Here is an 18822-nt window from a genome sequence, read left to right as displayed (position 1 = left end):
AGGGAAGGTTATAAAAAACAAAGTGGAATGCAGCCCTATAGAGGCAAATGAACAATAAACATTTTGGATGTCTTACTTATCTGATCCCCATTTTTAGGCATTGAGGTCTCTACTAATGAGGTTATGAGTTTTAGAAAATTTGTACTGGTGGTGTGCCTCAAGGAACAGGGTTGGGAACACTGCTTTGTAGGGATCGAAGGATACATATGTTATTGTGCGTGAAGGGGTTTGCCTCATAGGGGCAGATATATGCTGGTCAAATAATGCTCACTTTATGTCAGTAACTCTCATTGTTTTACACTTTTGCTTGTGCATGATGTTTCATCCACACATTTATGTGTCAATATAAGCCCTGAATAGCTGTCATATTGATCAGCACACAACAAATTAAATTACTGAGCGCACCTTTAACACAACATTTCCTTAAATAAAAAATAACATCATACTGTATGCTCACATATACTCATAATGTTTCAAACCTGTATGAACCCCCTTTTTTTTTTTACAGAAAAAGTCATGCAAGTTTGGTAGTCATACATTACGGTGAGTAAATTAATTTTCATTTTTGGGTAAACTATCCTTATATGATTACAAACGCTTAACTGGATGCATGAAAGTCCTAAGTTGAATTTATGAAGTGTGCAATACTAATTAATACATAAACAAATTTCCACACAGACAACATATGACTTTGGTTTGTTATAATCTTGGATATTTGTATACATATGAGAATGTATTTAAAAATCCTGCTGAAATCTGTTGCTTTTGATTGTTCTATATAATTTCAGATGGATTATGCTTCATCATTTTGTGTCATCAATTTCCAAATTTTCCAGGTTTTGTCTAAATCCTGTAAACACTTAAAATCTAACTTTTTTTTTTTTTTTTTTAATAAAAGTACAGTCTGACATTTATTTATTTCCAAACAAAAAGCAAGCACATCAGTGGAATACATAAAACAATTAAAATACAGAACATAAGAGATACTCAAATGGCAGGAAAGGGGTTAACTGAGACAGCTGACGTCAGTATTTGGGGGATGGTAAATTTAAAGTTACAGAGAGATTATTAGTATCATCCATCTAGGATTTATTAATAAAATATTAAACAAAGTACCCAGATGATCAGCACTGGTAAAACTGATCTGTCATATGCAATCACATGATCATATATGACAGATCAATTTTATATCACTTAGGCTACAATTGTTTATTAAAATCAAGTAGAACACTGGTCTGTAAATAGGCTTACCCAGAAATTACTTGCCGGGTGGTCTGTCGATGTTTATATCCATGTTTAGCATCTAGCTAAAAGTGTCAGGTTATCTCAAAGAACATCTAGCATTCACATTAAGACAAGAATTAATGAGTACAAAAAATAATCAAATGTAATGTAATGGTGGTTACATGTACTGAGTATAGAGAACAAATGTTTTTTTTCTAAATGCATTTGCACTAAATGCATTTTAATTCAGACCTAACATATAGAAATTCTCATTTGGGTGTAAAAATTCCTTTGAAGTGGCATCACCAGCAAATTCTTTTTTTTTTTTTTTGAAGAAGAAACAGATGGCTGTATCAAAAGTTACAATGAATTGCAGTAAAAACACACACACACACACACACACACACATACACACACACATCTGTAAAGACAAAGAAGTTAAAATACAAACAATTTCTTTTTTTTTTTTTTATTAAAAAATATTTGCATTTGTTTTGCATGACAAACAATGTCCAGGCTCCATCTGTAAGGTGGACCTACTGCATGATGTAGCATTATTTTTGGAAAAATACGTAATTTTTAAAAGGTATTTGGTATATAAATTTAAAAATTGAGAAATTTTTAAAAGGTATTTGGTATATAAGTTTTATTGTGTTTTCCACCCTTTACAAACAAAAAAGAAAGTCCATTTGAACCCTTTTGCATCTCCTCAGAGAAACAGTTCTTGCTTCCTTTGAGCTAGAGAGATAAAGCTGGACTGTCAATCAGAGACCAGTCATTCAGTCCTCTTGATATGTTCTTCTTTCTATAGGGAAACCTCATTCTGTATCTACATAGATACAATTCTGCGCATATAATTCATCCTGACACATGGTCACAATGATGCGGAGAAAAAATACAATGCATTAAATGTTTCTCAATACACATTCCAGAATATAAACGTCACAACACCACTCTACAGGGTCAGTGTGTGTGTGTGTGTGTGTGTGTGTGTGTGTATATATATATATATATATATTCGAATTTTGCCCAAAGAGCTGTGCATGAGACCTGGAAATCTCAAACATTACGAGGGCGAAATTAGAATGTGTGATTTCAGTACATTATATTAGGCTATATATAAAAGCACATTTCCTCTTTGAACAGCACATACCTATCAGCGAAACAGATTGAAGAAAGCAATGTTAACACAGTCTGATACATTTTTTTTCTTTCTTTTTTTTTTTTTTAAATAAATCTTTTATATATTGTCATAAAATATCAAGCGTAGCGTTTTCGTGCATCCTTGTTTCAGTTCTATCGGGCATTATTCTTGATTTATCTGTCGCTCAGAATAAATGAGTTCGAGTAAAGCCGATCCAAACACTTCTTTTTCTCGTTTTTCTTCATTCTTACCGATGTGTCCAGAAATCTGTATCATGTCTCTCCGTTCCAGGTCTGAAAGTATCGCACAGCGAATGTTTAATCCAACATATCGACCATTTCTTTCTGTACTTCTCGTGTTCTCCGAGTATAGCTCCAGGGCCATAGAGGGTCCGCCTTTTGGAGCGCCTTGAAACGGTTCCTTCTTATCTGTTTTCATCATCTAACCTGGGACGCCTTGAAACCGCAGATCCAGTTATTTCTTTCTTTTTTTCCAGATAGCCCAATGCGGACTGGCGAGCAGCCAATCAGAGTCTTGTTTACACTCCGTGAGTGACAATACACTGGCAACGTGCCAACCAATCAAATCCTCCTCCAAATGGAGCCTTTTTTTTTTTTATTAGCGTTAAATAAACTAATGCAGTCATTATATACTTGAGGTATATATGGACCTGTCGCAGCCTAACTTGATTTTAAAGGCTCTATAGCGTTAACACTAAATAGTGCTTGTTTTAATTTGTCACAAGTATTGATTGATGCTATTTTTAATGAAAATACACATTATACATACCTGCTGGATGTTATTAAAGACAGCGGGTAGATAGTAATCTTCACCAGGTTGAAATCCCGTGCTCGTTTGCAAAGGACTGTTTAAGGTTTTAACACATTGTAACCTGTCTTTAGTATTTTGCTTGAATTTGCCGCTCGCCTCATTGCTCTCGCTCTCCACGGCGGATTCCTATTGGTCACAGATTTCGACTAATCAGAGCGCGGAGTGTCCCCAGGCGAGAGACGCCAGCTCATTATCATTCGTGAATCTGGCCAATCAGCGCGTGTGTTTACTCTCGCGCAGTTGAGAGGCACGATCGGCCCCGGACAAGAGGATCGCCGCTCCGAGACTAGATTCGCGATTTCAGTGGCCTAGAGAAGCCCGAGACCGGCGAGCGACAATTGCTGCAATCGTATGAGGGGAATTAGGACTGAACCACTGAAATATGCTTTATAGAACAAGCGACATCATTGCTCTGAATACTTTTCTCGATTTATAATTAAAATTATTTATTGTTATGCAAGGATATAACATACCAGTAAGTAATTCATTTATTTTTTTATGTCATGGTAGTGTCGCCTAACGTCGAATAAAATCAAAAAGCCTTCAAAGAAATAAAGAAAATAATGTTAACTAAACAACGCAAACAATTATGGTGCAACTGAAATGGAAAGCCTATAAATATAAAATAATGAATAAATATATGCACTTAATCACCGAGGTAGCTATACAGTCCGCATCTATTCGCTTCATTTTAAGATTCTTATTTATTATAATATATATATATATATATAAGGCATTTGTTTAATAAGTAATTTTGCGAAATTATTCTTTCTCAGTTGTACGGCCCTGTTCAGTTCACTACTCAAATTACCAGTGATATTTTCATGAATATACTGTAATCACGTACGTTTAAAATTCCGTCTGTTTTAATATTGTAGTATATGCGCATTTCTGCTCACTATTTATTATATTTATTTTTTTATTGTTAAATTTAAAATATTTTCTCTAAAGATATTACATCGCAGTCCCTGATTTGAAACATGACAAGGAAAAAAAATAAAAGTGAAACGTGCATCATCCAAATTTCCAGTTGTCCTTTATTATCATATTCAGATGGGTGTTTTTCTTCGCTGATCAATACTTGTTTGTAATGATCAATTCGGATTTATTTCGGATCGGCATGAGGGAGGCTCGTTTCAATGCTTGTGTCCGGGCAGCGGCGTTCTCCCTGTCGAATAACATTACCGACAGACAAGCTATAAAAATAATGTGACTGTCTTTGTGAGTTTCTGTCTCCGATGAACACAAGATCCCCAGCTGACTTGTGCTTTTTGCTCACTTTGATATACAAAGACACATTTTCTAGCATTTTACTACGTGCATTGTCATGCGCGAGACAAAAGCAACTGCTATTTGCATCGGGATTATGCAAATATTTAACAACATTCACGATTCGAATGCCGATACAATGCATTTAAGTATTTAGTTGCATGCAAAAGCTGAGATTAAAACAAAGCATGCAGTGTGTGACTGAATGTTGTGTGCTCGAAATGGACGGCTGTTGTGGAGTGTTGGATCTGCACGGTAATGGCTGACGGAGAGCAGCAGTCCTCACACGGAGACAAAAGCTACTTGCTGTTAAGGCCACCTTGGTTTGTATGCATGGCCTGTTACAGCGGAAAACACTGAATTTATTGCAGTTGTATATTTTCTGAAAATGCATTAATTGATAGTAGTCCGCGTAAATCAATTAAGGAACCCACAGATATAATTCATTTATTGTGTGACACTCTGCATTTTCTTCAATTCTAGTCTTCCAGAAAGAGAGAGCACAAAAGGCTTGTTGAAGCGAACAGATAAAACAAATAAATATTAGTACAATATAAGCTGGAATTCGACACAAGATATAGATATTGTGTGCAAGGTTCTGTGAGATTGAATTTCTCCACATAGGCTAAAAGCTAAAACAGGTCAACCAGATGAAAGGAAATTGCAGTTGTTTACATGCGCACGCACACACACACTCGGTGTATTCTGATAAAAACCTAAAAGGTCTCGTACAAAATTGGTTTCGGTTAGCAAATGGTAGTTACTGGTTATATGCTGTTGCCTTTTTGGTTTAATCATAGTGAGTTGGTGTGTATACTGCTTTTTATTAAAAGTAAATTGATGCCATGTTTATTCAAAGTGAGTGTATCTTCTATATGTAAAACAAAAATGTTGGCATTATATGATATAAAATAATGTATATAAAATACAACAATTAATTGTTATATTATTTAATTAATATTGATCTGATCAATGTTTTATTTTTCTTTCACACCATGCACACATCTAAAAACACTGTATAATTTATTTGATCAGATTTCATTAATGTGTAAATGGTTTGTTTAAATCTTCTAAACAGACGGGGCTGAAGTCAAGATATTCATTATTTTGGAAAAACTGTCACTTGTTGTCAAGCTCATTGTTTTCATATCTTTGTTTGCTATTATATGTGTGCATGCTTGCATTTATAAAACATGAAGACAATATTTCAATTTAAAACAATTTTTCTCCGTTCTAGAAAAGGTGTGCATTATTATCACTTATCCATAAACCAAGGATCGGTTTCTATTAGGCCTATTCAATCACTGCCATCTATGACCTTTTCACATCATTTCAATGGACGCTTAAAAAACTAATGCAGTTCTTCTCTAAATGAATGTGAATCAAAATTAGGTCTCAATTTATATCGCAGGTTTCTTTTATGTAGAATACTGAGAGCATGAAGCAGATGCCTGTCAGCTGTGGTGGTGTGCCATACCGAGATTATAACGTCTCTTCTTTCTTTCTTTGTAGAAAAGATGATTGAGGACTTCAACCTGAGCAGGGGAGGCGAGCTTTCCACTAAAGCAAACGCAGACGGATTACAGTACATAGGTTTCATCTGATTTCCGCGTGATTTTGGATTATATCGGCTGTTTTCTTTGGAATGGAGGGTCGTGATTTCTCCGCTCCAGCACATCTCCTTTCAGAGCGGGCCACTCTAGTGCATCGCGCCGCCTCTCGCATCTCCTCCTCCGGCCACGGCTCTGTGCAACATGCGCCTCATTTTCCAGCCGGGAAATATTATCCATCTCACTTACCGATGGCGGCGCATTCAGGTTTGTTGCGTTTTCTTTGATTCGCTGGCATTTCTGTGGAAGCTCAACATAGACTTTACACACTATTTCAAAGAATAGCGACCGTTCATGTTTAGAATAGGCCTGCATTTGATTATTGCTTGTTTAGGCTGTTTAGGATTTCTTATGATATACACAGCTCTGAAAACCTATAATATAACGTCAAAGACATTTGAATCCACATAGCAATTCAAGAACCATATAGCCTACTCTAAAATCTGGCTAAAGAAGGTTTCATTTATTTTGTATTATTATTTTGCTTTAGGTGCTACAAAGAACCAACGTAGATGGATAGACAAGCTTATATTAGGCTACCTTTTTTGTTTGTTATGCTCATATTCTTGCTACTTAAGACTTTAAATCCTTGTGTCTACATGAACTGAATTGTGGAGGTGTAAATGTGATTTTGATAAATATGAGATGAGCGCATCTCGGTTTAATATGAATTGTGACAGGCAACGGTTATGAGGATATTGGGCATATAACAGCTAATGTTTTCTGTAAGGTAGTGCATAAATTGCCCCTCAAATTACGATTTAAGAACAGATTAAAACAATGAACGTTTTGAATACCAGAACGTAGGCAACGTGATATCTTTTAATTATTTTATGTATATTATTTAGCTATTTGTTTTATTTTGCATTTGTAGTTATTTAATATTTGAGTATTGCCGATTAAATATTTTAATGTTTAAAGTTAATAGCCTAAATTCGAGCTTTCCGTTTTATTTTACATTATTGCAGTGTTACTGAATGAGTAATTAGGTTTAGTCAGATGTAATTTCCTTAATATTTTGCACCATTGTTCATCATTAAGGCAATACTTAGGTAATTCACCACCCATAGACAATAATAAATCTAAATCAGTTAAATGAAGACTATGCTTGTTTTGCACTAAGGCCTTAATGTTCCAAGTCACACAAATATTGCCATTCAGTGTCTCACATTTAGATGGTTTTGGGAACAAACAGATTTATAAAACCTATCAAAGATTATGATTTTAGAGTTATTTAGAATAATTACTGGGTTTATAAATTATTATAACCCAAATTAGACTGCTAAAATGTATTAAAAAGAAACCTGTCTTGTTACTTCTGAATCAGATATATGAAAAATATCTACAACGAGACATTTTTCCAGCAGTTTCCATATACTCATGTACGCTTATATTTATAGTGGTAGATGTGTCCATTTGGTCTTGGGCAATGAGTATTTAGGCTAATGTTAGCTAAAGGGTGCAGGTGTGCTGTTAACAGGATATGACAGTGTCTTTTGGTCGTACACTCACAGCTTGCGCCACCATGCAGCCGTGCCCTTAACTGTCATCACTGCTCAATGATTGAGACAGGTGAGGTATTGTAGCTAGAGATAAAATTTGCAGAGCTCAGAGTTTTATAGCTTCGTCTGGAATATTACCGTCTCAACCATGTCTCCTGCATGATTCATGTGGTGACATTCAACCTGTGCGTTATTACCACACCACCACTGCTACACCTTCATTTTGGACCAGGACTCATTCTAGACTGATATATTGGTCAGAATTATATTTGAGATTTGAAAAAAAAAAAATAAACAATTATCATTGACTGACAACTGTGCTATTTTACACTGTTTATATATATATATATATATGACATCAGCCATTAAAGGTGAAATGTATAATTTCTGTTTCCTAAACATTCCTCCTGTCTTCCATTTGGCGGACAAACAGATACCAAATGAGCTGTTTAGGATGCTCAAACAATGTAATGCTTTGATAGCACCACAGTGTCAATCAACCTATTCTGCAATAAAATATTAATTAACAACAACAACAACAACAACACATTTAAATACCTAAATAAAAAAAATAAATAAATGAAAATAAACATCACATAAAAAATAAAAATAAAATAAAATAAAAAATTAAATTATTTTTTTAATACTAATTTATTTTTAAATTAATGTATATGTATGTTTATTTAATTAAGGCTAAGCTAAGAAAACCATCCAAACCAAGCTGGACAGTCGCCAAACCAGTTTTTCTCTCATTAAGCGAACGGACCGGTCAATAGCGTCCCACAGGCGTAAATGGGGTGTAGCTGCGTTTGTGGATTTGCTCTATCCCTCCAGGGACTGCCTCCCTCACGGCCTCACATGAATTCTTTACAAAGAACATGAATATTTCAGGGAATTGATGTACAAATGCATTCAGATGCAGGTTGGGATCCAGGCTCAGTGAAAGACCTTCTGTGGTGTCTTTCAGTGGCTTTATTATTCAGCTGCTATTGGACTCGGAGGCTTGTAGAGACAGAGGCTGCTGTCGCAACGCTCTCTTGGCTTTGAAACAGCGGTGTTCCTCAAAGACTTATGAAATGTGGGCTCGGTTCGGCGAAAGCTTTCAATTTCACTTCTCCTCTCTCGGTTATTTCGGTTGTTCCTTTTGGTATGATGCTTATGCTGGGATTGAAGTTGCCCTTTTGTGCTAATCTCTGGGAAATTTTTGTGGCATAGCACCTTACCTGCTTCAGGAGAAGGTATCAAATGAATCTCAATTGAGCGTTGAAAACGAGACTTTGTCATGGTTTCTTCTTTAGAATCCCATTCATTGGAACTGAGGGGTTCCTGATTAACATTGAGATTTGGACTGTCATAGACCTTCATTAAAGGAAAGGCCATATCTAGAGATCAGAATATCATATAGAAGAACAATTTTGGGTCGGTTCCCCAAAGAACTTCCAGTGAACAGTTTTTAAAAGAACTATTCTTAGTGTGAAAAACATTCATCTTATTCCACTATAAAGAACTGTTATGTGCAATGGAACCATTCCATGGATGTTAAATGCTCTTCACTGAACCTTCAATGCCAATGTTTAAGAGTGTGAACTCTTTTGACTTGAGCCAATAAGTAAACACCATAGCGAGATTAAATCAGTTAAAGTTGCTTTTTAACTTTACCAACAATCCAAGCAACCACAATCACACACAACACCTTAGCATCAACACCACTCACATTGTTTTAAAGGAAATCTAAAAAAATCTAGCTAGGCCTATTTCTACTCTTTATGTGCCTTAATTTGAACTGTTTAAATACCATCATTACTGGTTTGTGAAAATGTTTCACGGATCCTTTCTAGAAATGTCCAAACTTTATAGCATTCTCATGTGTAAGCATTGATATTGAGGCTTGATGTTGCATAAAACATTTGGTCTCTATTTCCTCCAAACCCTTGATTCTCCTGTTCTTCTTACCATGGCTTGTCTTGGCTTCCTTCCTGCCACCCCCCACACCACAAACACACACACACACACACACACACACACACACACACACACACACACACACACACACACACACACACACACACACACACACACACACACACACACACACAGCCCAGGACCATTGTTTCCGATCACAGCTTTGTGTGTGTCTTACAGCATGTTGCTCAAAGATAAAAACACACCCTCCCTCTTCTTTTATTGTCTTGGAGGGGCAGAATGTCCCTGTCTGTCCCCTCATTCTTATATCCTGCCTGGATATCCCAGCAACACTGCTCTGTTTACAGGTTAACCCTGCTGACTGCCGGTTACCCTTGTGTCTTACTTTCCAGAGGGGAATAAATAACTGTACTGAGCGATTTTATTAAAGGGCTCATTGCGTGAACGTCTCAGATGAGGGAGTAAGGGGATGTAAAGGCAGGCACAGGTGTTTAGTGGTGTTACGAAAGCGTCCCTGGTGTTTACGGCAGACCTGATGAAGGGGTTTGTGGGGAGATATGAGGTTGGCAAGCCATAAAGATTCTCTCACTTCCAAAATGAGATTATAGTTTTAGGGCCCACATCAAGAGCTCCACTGATATTGTTAGAAACCATTTCTATTATTATCCTGCTTGCTTTAAAAATAACATGAAATCAAAATGCACCCTTTTATGTAATGTACTTACCTGCTCGCTGTGTGAACAGTTAATCAGTGCACATTAATAAAAAAGGATGTCTTTGTATTAATCTTTCATCAGAATATATAATGACTTGCCCCAACTTTAGAATAACCCTCCTCTTCAACCAGAGTGCTTTGATTCTGCGATGTTTTCACAAAGCTTTCACAATCCAGTCAGTTCTTGTTGTTTTAAGGCTACGTTTACACGACAACGATGTAGTGAAAAACAGAAAAGTTTTTCCTTTGCGTTTTTAAAAAGTTTCACGTATACACAAAAACGTTTTCAAATTGATTTGCGTTTACACCTATCTGCAAAAACAGCCAAAAACGCTGTATTATGTATGCCAGGCCAGTAGTTGGTGCTGTCACGATTATATGTTGTATATGAAGTGTCTCCGCTGTTGGTTGTAATATTGGTGAAGTAAATCCACACTTTGCTGAAGAAGCGTTAGCAAACTCTTGAGCAGCAACAACAGTACCATGTACTCAACCATTGTTGAGTATGTTTGTTCACGCTTGCCTTTAAAATCGTCACGTACTGCGCATACATACCTCTACATACCTAACACGTACAAACGCACGCACATGACATCACCGTTTTTAAAGATTCCCCTATTGGGTGTTTACACAGAAACGACAACAGTGGCATTTTCAAAACCTTGAAACCTGTTTTTAAAAATAACAAAATGCAGTTGTTGTGTAAACGAACAGGCAAAACGCATAAACAGGCAAAAAGTTTCCCGTTTTTGGCTGAAAACGTTGTTGTGTAAATGGCCCCTAAGTGTTTTGATGTTTCGTTTTGTGTGTGGCTGGTGTGTGTTTGTGTGTATTTGTTGAGGATATGACTAGACATAGAGATTCTCATGGCTGGCTTTTCTATAGAAAACCCAACCTGGGGGTGCGTTTCCCAAAAGCAACTATGGTCACAAGTTCCGTTGTTACCAACAGAGTTCAGTGGAACTTACGATTATTTTGTGGAACACACCCCTGGCTGAAACCAGCACCTGGCCTGTTCACACCAAGGACAATAACTATAACAATAAAGTTTTAATAATCATTCCAATTCAATGAAAATACACCACAACGATAGCAATAACCACACAGAGGTACAACATCATTGGAAGCAGTTTCAGATTTTTTTTTGTCCAGTTGTTAAATGATAAAAAAAATTGACAATCGGCCAATCCGAATCCACGAGACTTTAAAGAGCTTGAGTATGTAAAATAGCAGATGACAAAACTGCAGTGCACGCTTATAATAAAGAGAATGTTATCATGCATTGGCATGGATGCTTATATAGTTATTTTTGTGTATCATTTTGTGCTTAATTTACATTTATTTGCTTTGCTGGGGCAGAATCCTCTGTAGGGTTGTCTGTTTGGTCAGTGTGTTTGAGTGTGTATGTGTGTACAGTTAGCAATAGAATTAGTTTGGTGATAGAACTGTGCCTAGAAGTTAGCTAATTTGGACAAAGCTTCACTCTGGGACATCCAAGAACCTTTAAGAGGGTAAAAACAATTCGTAAAAGAAATAAATAGCCCAATGTCTTTTGATGCAAAACATTTTTTAGGGGAATCTGGATCAGGATAATCTGGATTAGGGTTAGTCTATAGTAGTGACAGCTGGCTTCAGAGGAAACAATAGCTGTCTAGGTCCTCATTTCCATAGCTGTGTAAAAGTGTGTGTGTGTTTTACTTAGTTATTAGTACTTTCCTTAGTTATCTAATTTGACAAAAAAAAAAAAAAAAAAAAAAACCTTTAAGGACATTTTGGGACATTGTCATATAGATAAATAAATAAATGAATGGATGAATGAATGAATGAATGAATGGATGCTTAAATTCAGTTTAAAACAAACAACAACAACAAAAAGTATAATAGAGAAATTTTACACTGTATTGCATTGTGTTTTATAGTTAACCGAAATGTCCATAAAATGAATGGATATTGTCCTGGTAATGAGCTGGCAGTTATTTTACAGATTTCTTTCAGTAACTCTTTAGTATTGGGACCAAATCTCACTATTAAGAAGTTGCTTAATAGCATACCTTTTATTAACATATTGGTTGTTTATTAGTCATTTTAAGGCGTATGACCATATTCTACATATTTCTATTCCTACCCAATACCTAGACTTAACAACTACTTTACTAACTATTAATAAACAGCAAATTAGGAGTTAATTGAGGCTAAATGAATAGTTAATAGTTTGCTAATGGCGAGAATTGGACTTTATAATAACATGTGCCCTTTATTTCTTACAGTGTAGTTTTTTTTTTTTTGTTTTGTTTAGAGGGTTAGTTTATAGTAATTATAACTGGCTTTATATGAGAACAATGGAAGTCTATGTAATGTTCATATTTAGTTTGATAAGCGTGTGTATTCAGCGTGGCACTGTGCCACACAGCCGTGGCGTCCCCTTGCGCCGGAGGTCAGGCGGGCACTGCAACCCTACACAGAAAAGACAAGCTGGGCGGGCAATCCTTCCTGTATCACATAACCCGTATCACATTTTCAAACCCTGCCGCGTGTTTTACACTTCAGCAGAGGAAGCTCACACTTCCCTTAAACTACAGCAGCTTTCGAAGGATAAACCCTTAAACAAGACAAGCAAAAGAGATGTTTAGAGGACCTGCAGGTGAAGGGAACCATCTCTCTCCCTCTGTCTGTCTCCCTCTCATCAGGCGGCCAGGGGCCAACCGCCGCGTCTGGTTGTGCTGCATGTGACAGCTGTTAGACATTATTAACGGCTCAAGCAGATAATCCAGATTACTTGTTTTTAAATTCTGTTTTTTTTTTTTTTTTTTTTTTTTTTTTTTTTTTTGTAATCTTTCAGAGAAAAGAGCAGAGAAAAGCATGTTGTGTTTTGGATGGAGGTGGATTGTGGGTCTGGATGTTGAGGGGTGTTTACTGACTTCAATCATGGGTCTGCCACATGAGCTATCATATTGGTAACCATAATGTCCCATTAATTAACAATAGTTAATGCACTGACTAACAATGACTAAGACATTTCTCACAATATTTATTAATCTTTGTTAATGTTAATAATAAAAATGCAACTGTTTATTGTTAGCTCAAGATCCGTTACATACTATTAACTTTTGATTTTAAAATTGACTAAGATTAATATATCCTTTAAAAGTATTGTTCATTATTTGTCATATAAACTAATGTAGTTAATTAATGTTAACAAATATAACCTTATTGTCAAGTGCTACCATTATGGTAGTTATGGTATTTTTAAACAGAAACAGTTAACTATTAATTTTATAACTTACACAAAAGAAAACTAACAATTCTGCTATTTGCTCAAACAGTCATGATTATCCTCTGATAAAAAAATAAAATAAAATAAAAAATAAATAAGAAAAAAAAGAATGGATAGATGAATGAATGAATGAATAAATAAATAATCAATCAAACTCAACCCTTAGTTTGTACAAGCAAACAAAAATATCTTGACAGTTGTATGTAATACAAGCTATATTGTCACATTGAATTTTGTGTTTTTATTTGTAAAGTAATATTACTATTATTAATATTATACTAAGTATTGTACTAGTATACTATTATTTTTTAGGATGTTACTGTGCATATTTTTTTTCATTATCTTTCATTAAAGTGAAATGACTTGACTTCTGCTGACATTACCAATGCCACATGGACAAAACAAAACAAAACAACAAACAAAACAAAACAAAACAAAACAAAACAAACAAAACAAAAAACAACGAAAAACAAAACAAAAACAAACAAACAAAAAAGTTAAATCATAGCTCGACATCCTTAACATCCAATCAAATTCCAATTCCATTATTACTCATTAAATATTCGGTTTTACTTGGAAATACGGGGCACATTAAGAAAATTTGTATAGTAAATAATTATTTTGTCTTTAATAATTCTTACACTCCCTAATTCTTCATACACTCTTAAAAATGTTTTTGCTTACAGCTAATAAGAGGCAAGACACAAGACACTATATTGCTTTGTTTGTTTCAAGTCAAACCTGTTCCTTACTATCAGTTCACACTCATGAATGAGAATTTGTCTCTAATTGGTTGTGTAAGTCATCAGAGTGACAGACTTCACTGATACACTGTACTGAGGAAGAGTTGTGCCATTAAATATACATGCTGCATTCTTTTCAAGGATGCGTCGGCCCTTTTGTGCAAAAACAAAGATTAGCATCAGAAATTCCAATTTAATCAGTCTCGAGGGAGGCTGAGCGCAGCTGCCTGTGTCTCAAATGCTCAGTGACTTGTTGCATTTGGAGTGAGCGTATAGAATGAATTGTCACTGTGCTGCGTATAGAATACATTGTCATTGAAAAATGTTTTTGCATTTTTTTCCTTAAAGATAAGATTCTGATTTTTTTACTAAATGGAAAATAATTTAGATACAATTGCTATATAATGCATTACTGTGCATTTTATAAGATGTTGTAAATCATCTGTATCCATCTTTGTATGCAGAAAATTTGCATACTGTTCATGGTATACAAACTGTATACTACAGAAATAGTAACAGTAGTATGGTAACATGCATAGCCTTTGTCCTCAGTCTGCCCTAGTGCACACTTTGACCACTAGAGTACACTGCCTCCTCTTTCTCTCTGTCTCTCTCTCTCTTTCTCTTTCTCTCTCTCTCTCTGATCCATAAGTTTTTTTTTCTGTCAGATGGGAGGTTAAAATGACTGCACAGTTTCATTCTGTTTTCAAAGAAAAAATGTTCGCAAATCTGAAATAAAGCCTTAATATATATGTTTGTATTAACTTCCAATATTATTGCAATATTATTTATTTATAACCAACTACTGGAGCAAAGATGAGCATCACTATTTCTGTTCATAGTGATGATTTGTAATAAAAACTCCAAACAGTAAGCATTAAGTTTAGGGCTTTACTGGTTTTACAGTGTTTGTGCTCCAGATGTGAATGATGCCTCAAATCATGCGGCCCATTGAGGAGAAGCGTTCTGTTACTTTTGTAACCATTTGGGTTTACCCGGCTGATGATAAAAGGTGGCAATGAACCTGGCAAGAAATCTTCTAGACTTTCATGGAAGGATCCATATCTACAGACAAGAATATGACAGACACTTAAAGCCTCTTTTGACACGGGCCAGTAAACGACCAGTGAAAAACCACCCACCCGCAGATCATTTCAAAGCAGCTTCACATTAATAAACAGGAAAATAACAGTGTTAATGTTGTAAAATTAATCAATTATGAAACAAGTTTCCGTTATAATCAGCTCAACAGTAGAAAATAGTGTCATTATTCAGCTCAATCCAGTTTATTTAGTTGATGTTTATTTCATTAAGTTCAGGTTTTCATCCGATAGTGTCAGTGCAGTTAAATTGTTAATATTACTGAATCCTAATTGCCTTTAAACCGCTCCAGTGTAATCCACTCATATTTCTTCCTGAAATATAAGAATCTAGTAAGATTTCTGAAGGAAATTTTAAACAGTGGCTTTGACTCTGAGCTTCTAGGATGTGTGTGAAAAGCACATCGTTTAGTGTGGAGACGGTTAAAGAGGTTAGTGCGAGGGATTAGAATTGTATAACATCTATCTAATATTAAAGAGACAGCTGCGGTGCAGGAGTTAATCCTGTGCTATGGGGCAGGAGTGATGATGATTCCTCTCTGGAGGCCGTGGGGAGATCCAGGCTGGATTTATGGCTCTGATGGTGTATCGTGGCGGGAGCGGCCCGCGCCGGGCCTGCCTGGACTGATCAACAAACACCCCCACCCCTAAACTCACTGTGGCAGGTGTTTTCAGTAAATGGCTGTGGGTCCAGGCACAGAGCCCACTGTATGCAACGAGAGCCAGGTGTCAACACCTCCCTCTATAACTCTCTCCTTGATTATTTTACATATCTAATCTATCTATCTAATGTATATACAGTGCCTTGTTGTTATGTTGCTGCTTTTTAACTGTTTTAAATGACCTTTTCCCCCATATCAATCTACATTACTTAAACAACACTGACAAAGCAAAACACAGATTTGTGACAACTTTGCAAATTTAATAAAAATAAAAAACTGAAATAAGTACATTTCATAAGTATTCATACATAAATTCATGTTTAACCCAAGCTAAAGAATAGTTATGTTCATTTGATCAGATATAACTGCAGTGCAAGATTATGAGATGCATTATTTGAATGCTTGGCCAAAGAGATGTGTCTTTAATCTAGATTTAAACAGAGAGAGTGTGTCTGAACTTGTTGGACTACCTGTAGCTTGTTTATTGAGGATGCAGGACAACCACCTAGAAGTGCATTACAATAGTCCAGTCTAAAGGTCATGAATGCATGAACTATCTTTTCTGCATCAGAAACAGGTAACATGTTTCGTAGCTTGGCAGTGTTTATAAGATGGAAGAATGCTGTTTTTGTAACTTGGTAAATATGATTTTCAAAAGACAAGTTGCTGTCTAATATAACTCCCAGATTTTTGACTGTAGAGGAAGTAACAGTACATCCGTTTAGTTGCAAATTGTTATCCAAGAGATTCTGTGTACTGTCTTATCCAAATTTAATAGGCAAAATTTATTGGTCATCCAGTCTTTTACATTTTTTAACACAATCTGTTAGCTTAGATACTTTTGAACAGTGTTTCTCAACCCTGGTCCTGGGCGCCCCCCAACACTGCTCATTTTGTATGTCTCCCTTATCCGACACACCTATTTCCGTTCCTGGAGTTTCTTTTAATGAGCTAATGAGTTGAATCAGTTGTGTTTGATTAGGGAGACACACAAAATGTGCAGTGCTGGGGGGCGCTCAGGACCAGGGTTGAGAAACACTGCTTTAGAAGTTTCATCTGGTCTTGTTGAGATATATAGTTGAATATCATCAGCATAACAGTTAAAACTAATCCTGTATTTTCTAACAATATTACCAAGGGGCAACATGTACAGTATATTGAAAATAGCAGAGGACTTAGGACAGATCCTTGTGGCACTTCATATTTTACTGGTGATAAATGAGATGACTCCTCATTTAAATAAACAAAGTGGTAGCGATCGGACAGGTAGGATCTAAACCATCTTGAAGCCTGCCCTTGAATACCCATATAGTTTTGTAATCGATCTATGAGTATGTCATGATCTATGGTGTCGAACACAGCACTAAAATAGCAATGAGATGCAACCTTGGTCTGACACAAGAAGCAAGTCATTTGTAATTTTAAAACCTGAAAGGCCTGAAACCTGACTGTCCTGTTGGAAGGTGAACCTTCTGAATACTTTTGCAAAACACTGTATATATACACATTCACTCTTATTTATATGCCCAGTATGCCAAAAATGTCTCTGTTACATGGATCACTTTATCATAGCTTATATTTTCAATTCAAAATGGCGTAATCTGACTAAAAAAAATACTTTACATCAATAGACATTACTGTTGGCTGTTTAACATTTCTACTGTAAAACAGTTGTCACATATTAAATGTTAACGTACGTTTATTGTACCTTACACTCTTTCACTATTCAAATAGAAGCATTGCTATGTAAATCACGCTTAGTTCACTGAAGCAGACCAGCCTAAAAATGTAACTTTAAACCTTTTGTCATCCTGAAAACAAACAGAGAGTGTAATAGAGTGCTGCAGAGCGGCATCAAGAATATCAAATATTAAGGGCCAACAATTTGGCCATATCTGATTACTGCAGGCGACAAGCCCCCCTCAATGTCAATGGAAGTTATGGCCCTGCTGTAAACTATAAATATATATCTCTGACTCGTATAAAAATATGATGCTGAAATTTTTTATGGTAGGTCCAGTTAAAATACTGTTAGGCAAGTACAAGCACTGACTCAGCCAGGCCAGCAGAGAAATCCTTACTGTAGAGCTCTGAGAATAAAGCAGTGTCTTTCCGGCTGAAGTGGCAGGTGAATTAATTGGTGCTGATGGTATGATTAGGGTGTGTTTGTGAGCGAGGTGTGAACTACGTCTAGTAATGATTACTCTGTGTGTAGTTCTGGGGGTGGAGGTAGTTAATGCTAGTGGATGGAGGCAAAGTTGAGTTGGGATTTGGGAATGGGGGGCGAGGGGTGTAGGATAGCATCTGATTAATAGCTGGGAATGCTTTGAAGTGACACCCAAGCGCAGCAGCACACTGGGTAATGGTGCTAGTGCGTTTCACTTCTTAGTCTTTATTAGACTGCATTCTTTCACCGCCATCTCTTTCCTCCGCAGGCGTCATTACTGTGCAGTAATAATGGCGCTTTCATTCTTTTATCTTTTCACACGTTGCTGCCATTTTTCTCTGTCATGCTCTGTAAAGCGGCCGATTGTCTCCCATTTTCTGGCTCTCAGTTAGAAGGACCATGTGCAAAGAGGAAAATGGGTGTCTAGCAAACAACTGACTCTACACTTGCGTTATGTTTAGAATAGCATTCTAACATACTAACATTAATATTTCTATGCATACTATGGTGTGTACAGTATGCAAATATTCTGTTTGGAGAAGATGCATGACATTTGTCAAAATGTACAACTAGATACACTGTGTGAGAATTGTAACCCATAATGCAGAGTGAATTAATATCAGACAACAACTGTTACATCTCTTTCTCGAATCGTTAT

The 18822-nt window shown here is 36.1% G+C and overlaps 1 protein-coding gene across 3 annotated transcripts in view; it reads left to right on the top strand.

Annotated features, from left to right (window-relative positions):
- The first annotated feature begins 3350 nt into the window (after window positions 1-3350).
- The window catches only part of LOC109059980 (BAH and coiled-coil domain-containing protein 1), a 75108-nt gene continuing 59636 nt past the window's right edge, over window positions 3351-18822 (top strand). For 2 of the 3 annotated variants that reach the window (XM_042720927.1, XM_042720925.1), the window contains exons 1-2: window positions 3351-3674; window positions 5981-6285. In XM_042720927.1, the coding sequence (XP_042576861.1) occupies window positions 6114-6285 (172 nt within the window). In that variant the 5' untranslated portion in view covers window positions 3351-3674; window positions 5981-6113. Of the gene's footprint in view, window positions 3675-4147; window positions 4792-5980; window positions 6286-18822 lie in introns of those variants that run through there. The other variant, XM_042720926.1, reaches the window with a different exon arrangement.

The sequence above is a fragment of the Cyprinus carpio genome, chromosome B3, assembly GCF_018340385.1.
Source record: "Cyprinus carpio isolate SPL01 chromosome B3, ASM1834038v1, whole genome shotgun sequence".
NCBI lineage: Eukaryota > Metazoa > Chordata > Actinopteri > Cypriniformes > Cyprinidae > Cyprinus > Cyprinus carpio.
Note: the sequence above shows the minus strand (reverse complement) of the source record. Positions and strands in the feature narration are given on the sequence as shown.